The 7231-nt window shown below is 44.2% G+C and overlaps 1 protein-coding gene across 2 annotated transcripts; it reads left to right on the top strand.

The window, feature by feature from the left end:
- Positions 1 to 70: 70 nt before the first annotated feature.
- Positions 71 to 6593, top strand: Maip1 (matrix AAA peptidase interacting protein 1). Of its 2 annotated transcripts, none has more exons than XR_009056386.1 (5): positions 71 to 539; positions 3452 to 3523; positions 3755 to 3881; positions 5443 to 5544; positions 6344 to 6593. XR_009056386.1 is itself a non-coding variant. In XM_057758339.1 (5 exons), the coding sequence occupies exons 1-5, from the start codon at positions 111 to 113 to the stop codon at positions 6420 to 6422; spliced, it is 855 nt and encodes a 284-aa protein (XP_057614322.1). In that variant the 5' UTR covers positions 71 to 110; the 3' UTR covers positions 6423 to 6593. The 2 variants fall into 2 exon arrangements, 1 of the variants encoding a protein (XP_057614322.1); XM_057758339.1 differs by having other exon boundaries at positions 5397 to 5544.
- The last annotated feature ends 638 nt before the right edge of the window (positions 6594 to 7231 follow it).

The following is a 7231-nucleotide window of genomic DNA, read 5'->3' as shown; positions in this document are numbered from 1 at the left end:
GGCGGCAGCAGCAGGCGTCCTTGGCTCCCTTTCCCCGGCACCGCGGAGCTGGTTTCCCTCCGGCCTCCTTTCGGGACTGCACAGGCGTTCAGAGGTGAAAGGTCACAGACATGGCGCTGGCCGCCCGTCTCCTGCCTCTGCCCGGCCGGGCCGCCCAACTCCGGACTCTCGGCGCCGCCGAGGTGAGGCTGACGCTGGCTGAGTTTTGCTGCTTGTGCCGCCGCCGCCTGAGCTCAAGCGCGGCCGCGATCCCTCGCTGCACTTGGGTCCTGTCGAGCCCGGCGCTGCGCTCCTGGGGCCCCCGGAGGCCGCTGCTCCGCCGGGCAGAGCTCCCTCCGTCCCTCGCTTCCTTCCCCGCTGCTCCCAGCCGCAGCTACAGCACCGAGGAGCAGCCCCAGCAGCGCCAGAAAACCAGGATGATCATTCTGGGCTTCTCCAACCCCATCAACTGGGTCCGGACTCGAATTTACGCCTTCCTTATCTGGGCCTATTTCGACAAGGACTTCAGCATCGCTGAGTTCTCGGAGGGGGCGAAGCAGGTTGGTTGGCTTCCCCTGACCTGGGCGCCTCATGCGTTTCCGCTCTGACATGCTCAAGATTTTAGCTGTGAACGACTTCGTGGCAGCCCGAGTTACCAAACGATGGTAGGGACCCAGACACTGAAGGTTTCAGCCTCTTCTTGGCGTTAATAAGCAGCTAGGTGTGTTTGCGTGGTCGTCAAGAAGGAGGGGCTCGGTTAAGTTTGAATCCAGACTCTGTGTGTGCCTCTTTCAAAGACGGAAGGGTATTTTAATTTTCCCTTCACCTTTTTTGGCCAATGCCTGACATTTCAGAGAACTATTGACGGATAACAAAGGGAGAAGGCATAGTTTATCCCCCAGTTCATATTGCCAAAGACCAAAACTTATTAAGCATAATTTAATAACACTGACTATAATTAACTATTTGCTGGTATTTATACTATTACTCCTGACCTATTTCAGATTTTCTTTCATCTCGTAGCCATAGATACTAAACTTCCATGTGATAGATTAGTTAGAAATTAGTGTTTTCAACTTCCTGTAATCAGTGCCAGTGTTAACTTCAGTGGCCTTGAATCAGCTCTTGGCTAGTACGGGTGTTTACACAAAAAATAAAAAGGAGCCAGCTTGAGTAATATTGCCCACCTCAACATTCGGATGAAGGGTACATTTGCTAGTCGGTGTGCTGTGTCCGTTGTGCACGTAGAGGTACATGGGTGTGATTCTACACTCTGCAGTGCTCACGTGAGAGTCTACCTGATCGTCTGGGCCCGACTACACTAGTATGCATGCATGTGTCAAGGATGAACATCCTCATATAACATGCAATTGAAAGGCCCTCTTGTCTAATCCTCTTTTAGACACGATGAAATCAGGTTTTAGAAAGGTTAAATTTAGTGTGCTTGTCACCACACTGAAAGAGCTCACTGGTTAAAGAACGCAGGCCACTTTACCATTCCCAGCACCCACGTGCCAGCTCACAACTGTAACTCTGGCTCCAGGGAATCTCACCCTATCCTCCAGCCTCAGAAGATACACTGTGCTCACGTGGTACACAGACGCACATGCAGGCAAAGCACTCACACACATCAGCAGTTTTAATGGGTAACAATCTAGGCAAGTGTTTATCATGAGATATGGGAATACACATTCTAATGCACCCACTAGTTGTCCTTACATTAAAATAACTTTGTCTTCCTAACTACCATTGAGCCGTGCACTGTTTCTTAGAGCTTTCTTGTATAGTTGTTCAGTGCTTTCAATGAAAAAGAAGGCTATTTCCGGAAATACCTTGAGGAAGACATTCCCATGCCACTGAGATCTTGCCAGGGTAGCCTCATGATTATTGTTTAGGGCAGTTTTCCCAGGTATGATTTTGAGCACACAGACTAGAGATGAGGTTTCTGCATAGTCCCTTTTGTCCATAGTTCCAGTCATATTACAAGTGAGAGCTTCCCAAGCACTGTAAGACCTCTGGCCCTGAGGACCTTTAGTATTCAGGGAGACCCTGAGTCCATTTGTCCACGTGCATTTTCTGGGCATCATCTGCACTGATGGTAGTTGTTCACTAAGTGTTACAGCGGAGGACCACAGACTGTTTCAGCATCTCAGCAGCAGCAGCTGCGCCCAGCCCCTGCTTGTGTTTTGTCCTGGCACCTGGCACCGCTACACGCTTCCTCCTGTCGTGGATGACGGTGGTCCTGGCTTAGGACCTACTGAGCGTGAGCCCCTCATAAAGGGGTTGTCTCCAGATGGAGTCACAATCCCAGGGAGAATTCTGGGCTTCAGCATAAGCGTGACAGAGAGGACAGCGGAACCAGTGATACTACAAGGTGTTCTCTGTCTCCCACAGTTCTCCAGACCTCAGCTACTTCCTCTGAGCCCTCTGTGTGCCCCCAGGATGGGAGGAGATGTCTCTCTGTGCGCTTCTCATACCCACTCTTTTTGCCCTCTGGTAATTCCTGAAATTGTCCTCTCGGCAGGCTGAGGGCTCCTGAAATACAAGCAGAATCAGAATGTGCCAACTTCCTTCATTGCCGGGAATGTATAGAGTGTGCTTTCTCTTCCCGCCTTAAATCAAGACCTCAGAGTTGAGGCTGAGGTTCCCTGGTGGAGATGAGAGACTGGTTCTTCTCTCCCTCTTCTCCTAACCTATCTTATATCTCGTCTAGGGGTTCTGTCTGTCATTCAGCTCTCTGCACTTCCAGTACAGCCTAGACTATAGAGTGCCCTACTTTCTCACCGTTGTCTATAAATGACAAAGTGGTAGATCATAGTTACTTACATCATCATTTTAAAACACACAGTAATATTTTATTGAGATATCTATTATATATGCCACACACTGTCATTTCCCAGGACGTAAAAATGGGTTCATAATTAGTAGTTTGTTGACTGAGGTTTTCTGTCCTGCCCAGTCCTGCAGCTGTTAAGTCCCAAAGAATCACACAGAGGTCTACATTAGTTACCCAGTAGCTCAGGCTTCTTTTTAATCCATTCTTATAACTTATATTAGCCCATAATTTTTGTCTGAGTTAGCCATGTGGTTCGGTACCTTATTTGGCGAGGCAGTCACATCTTCTTTCTCTGCGTCTGCAGAATGAAACTTCCCTCTTCCCAGAATTCTCATTGCCCCGCCTCTGCTTCCTGCCTGGCTACTGGCCAATCAGCATTTATTTAAAATACAAGTGACAGGGTACAGACCCTTGCCCCACAGCAGTAGTGAGCTCATTTGCAGCTGCTCATTTCTGTGGCCATGCCATCTGAAAATAGTCAACTTACAATAGCCGCCAGACCCAACGTTATTGCAATAGTTACCATAGAGCAAATCTTTGTTACAGTAATCACTTATGTATGTTGTATGGTATTTTATGTGATTTTTTTGAAATAATTGTCATCTTTACCCTTCTGTTTTTGTTTTGCTTTTCAAGGCTTTTGCTCATGTATCTAAGTTGCTGTCACAGTGTAAATTTGATCTATTGGAAGAACTTGTAACCAAAGAGGTAAAGTTTCCTTTTAATTTAAAAAGTGTATGATTCTTGCAATAGAATGATACAAACATAGTCTCACATTCTATCAGAAATTACTGAGTTGAATAACTTTTATTCTTGAGGATGAGTAGATAAGGCAGATATTTTAAAATAGGTTTTGGAGAATTCCATGATAAATACCACTTTTTAAAATGCTCTAAAAACTTAAATGGATAAACTTCTTGTTTTCTTTCTTCGACTCAGGTGCTTCAGGTATTAAAAGAGAAGGTCACCTCGCTGTCTGATAACCGTAAAAGTGCCCTTGCTGCCGATGTCGATGATATTGTCTACACGTCAACAGGAGACATCTCTATCTACTATGACGAGAAAGGTAACGCTAGCCGAGACAACTTTATGACCCTTAATTGAAGTAAACCGAAACAGTGAGTGCCACAGGACAGAGGAGTTACGTCTGTGTGAGCAGACGCTTGTAGCCCTTCAAAGCCTGTATCAGTTTTCTAGTTTGTAGAACCAACCATGTATACATAACAAATGAAGAAATAGAGGAGTTTTAAAAGAAAAAAAAAAAACTATACCATATTTGCTGTTTAAATACCTTACTCTGGAAAGAGTTGGTCCCTGGTAGCAGGTTCTGGCTAGATTTCTGCCTGGTTACTACTGTTTACTATACAGTAGGAAAGCCCAGGGCCTGGTGTGATGGCTCACACCTTTAATCCCAGCAGAGATGGGAGGATCTCTAGGTTGAAAGCCAGGCAGGATTACATAGACCCTATCTCAAAAACAAAAAAAAGAGAATTCTCACATATGTTGATGAAAATAGTTTGTTTAGAATAGGCTGCTCCCAGCCAGGTGGCTACAGACACCTTTGCACACCTTTAATCCCAGCAAGCAGGAGGCAGAGGCAGGTGGATCTCTGCAAGTTCAAGGCCAGCCTAGTCTATAAAAACTCGTTCTAGGACATGCACCAAAGCTATAAAGAAACCCTGTCTCAAAAACAAACAAACAGACCAAAAAAACAGGTTGCTCCATGTTTCAAATAAAAATATTTATATATTGGATTTCCTAAAGTGTAGAAAACACTTGAGTATTTTACATTTCTAGCTGTGTGTTATAAGGAAGGAATAAAGTATAAAACAAAACCAAAACAGCATCAGAAGATAAAGACGGATGAGAAGATTATAGAACTCCCAGATTGAATTTGGCAACAGTGGCAAAGCTGGAAGAACTCTGGTGGTTATCTGGTTCTCTTCCTTTTCCAGTACATGAATTTTCCAATAGCACACCCAAAAGTTTATCGACTCATCGGTCCAATTACAGATTTCCTATGTATGCATCCCAAGGCAGGCACACGAAGGGATAACCTCTGCTCATACCCTTTCAGGCAGTGATAGCACGGACCTTTCATAGATAAATTCGCATGCAGGTTGATTGGAAATATGTGGAAAGGTATCTGGGGTGATATTTTATCCTTCCTGACATTTCAGATTCCATGTTAGCACCCTTGTTGTTAACCGAGTTACACAGACGCTGTCAGACTTAGGGCGCAGCAGAGTCAAAGGACAGAGACCATTCTGTCAGAACAGCACTGTAGGTGTGGGGTGGAGCAGGCATTTGCCTTAAGATTCTTTTATTTTAGGAAGTGGTGTGAGTTGAGAATGATCCCTCTGCTTCACTCAGTAAAGCACGGATTAGCGGGCAGTAGATTGGTTATTGAGATGCAGAGAGGACAGAAGATCTAAAGAAAATGGCATTTACTCACACATCTGAAGTTATCTGGAGGACGCACAAAGGCTGATCTGCCTGTTTGATTTTGTTACGGCTACGAAGTTGATAGATTATTCTGATTTGTATGTGTGCTTGTGTGTGTGTGTGTTTTCTCTCTAAGGAAGGAAGTTCGTTAACATCCTGATGTGCTTTTGGTATCTGACTAGTGCCGACATCCCCAGTGAGTCTTTAAGTGGAGCCAGTGTGTTCCAGGTGAAGCTGGGGGATCAGAACGTGGAGACTAAACAGCTGCTTAGCGCCAGCTATGAGTAAGTACGGCCGTGCATGTCGTTTTCACTGCAGAAAATGGATATTAAATACTTGTTTAATTTAAATCTATTAATCACCTCTTAAAATGCCTGTTTATAGTTAAGATCTGTGTCATCAGTACTAGATTTTGTCTCTTGTAATATTCCTTATAAGATCAATGTGGCTCAAAAATGCTAAGACTGTGGTCAGGGCACACACTGCTCGTGCAGAGGACCCAGGTGCAGGTCCTGGCTTCACAACCACGTGTGGTCCACTCAGGGGAGCTGATGTCTCTGGCCTCCGTGAGCACCCTCATCCACATGCACACACTCACACACAGACACATACACACATAATTCAGAATAAATCTTTTTAAACCTGATGTTTGAAAGATTGATTTAATGTATAGGAACTGAACCAAATTCCACTGTTTTTCACTAAATTGAAAACAGTGTGTGTTAAACAGTCTTTTCCTATGTGCTGATATTTAAGGTGAGTTTGCAAACCCAGAGCCCAGTTTGCTTCTGCTCACTTTAGCATGTACTTCAGTGAGTATTCAATAACAAGATCCAGTTTGTCAGGGATAGTGGGTGTTGAATATAGAACGGACCATTAGGAATGTGGGAATTAAGACTGTACTTCAGTACTGTGGGATTGTTCTGACTAAATTAAGAGTAAGACATTTTAATTGTGACTTACCATTAACCATTAAATTAGCTTCTTTTTAAATACTGCTTTAATTCATGCTTGCGAGTTGTGTAGTTACCTGAGAACATTTGAGTTGATGGAAGATCACAGTATTTGTTCTGTTTTTCCTAGATTTCAGAGGGAATTCACACAGGGAGTAAAGCCCGACTGGACGATTGCACGGATTGAACACTCGAAGCTGCTGGAATAATCTTTCTGGGAAAAAATCAGGGCGTGAACTCTTAATAATTGCTGTGGAAACTAAAGAAGAGATGTTTCTGGATCATTTGATTTTCACTTAATTAAGGCTGTGGATTACTTTTGTATTTGGAAATATTTCTTGCAGTATATTGACATGATACAATAAAGCATTTTCCACTGATTGGTAGCGTTCTTTAAAGGGGGTCAAAGTAAAACACAGAACTGCAGCACCACATTGTCATGTTCATTGTCATGCTAATGTCACATATGTGCACACGCAAACACAGAACTGCAGCACCACATTGTCATGCTAATGTCACATATGTGCACACGTAAACACAGAACTGCAGCACCACACTGTCATGTTCAGTGTCATCCCAATGTCACATATGTGCACACGTAAACACAGAACTGCAGCACCACACTGTCATGTTCAGTGTCATGCTAATGTCACATATGTACACACACACACAACTGCAGCACCACATTGGGGTCATGTTCCGTGTCTTCCTAATGTCACATATGTACACATGTGAACACTGAACTGCAGCAGCACATTGGTTATGTTCTAATGTTTTTTTGTTTTTTTGGTTTTTTTTTTTTTTGGTTTTTCGAGACAGGGTTTCTCTGTGGTTTTGGAGCCTGTCCTGGAACTAGCTCTTGTAGACCAGGCTGATCTTGAACTCCCAGAGATCCGCCTGCCTCTGCCTCCCAAGTGCTGGGATTAAAGGCGTGCGCCACCACCGCCCGGCCTAATGTTTTATATGTACATTTGTCACAGACCAATTTTATAGACATGAATTATTGGAACTACTGTCT

Source organism: Chionomys nivalis, chromosome 26, assembly GCF_950005125.1.
Source record: "Chionomys nivalis chromosome 26, mChiNiv1.1, whole genome shotgun sequence".
Lineage (NCBI taxonomy): Eukaryota > Metazoa > Chordata > Mammalia > Rodentia > Cricetidae > Chionomys > Chionomys nivalis.
The sequence above is the reverse complement of the archived record's forward strand: the minus strand, read 5'-3'. Positions and strand labels throughout refer to the sequence as shown.

What these genes read in the sequence shown, in the direction of transcription:
- Maip1 (XM_057758339.1), top strand. Translation starts at nt 111, where the DNA reads ATGGCGCTGGCCGCCCGTCTCCTGCCTCTGCCCGGCCGGGCCGCCCAA. An exon ending in TCTCGGAGGGGGCGAAGCAG is followed by an intron (nt 540 to 3,451) that starts GTTGGTTGGCTT and finishes TTGCTTTTCAAG; the next exon opens with GCTTTTGCTCATGTATCTAA. An exon ending in CTGCTTAGCGCCAGCTATGA is followed by an intron (nt 5,545 to 6,343) that starts GTAAGTACGGCC and finishes TGTTTTTCCTAG; the next exon opens with ATTTCAGAGGGAATTCACAC.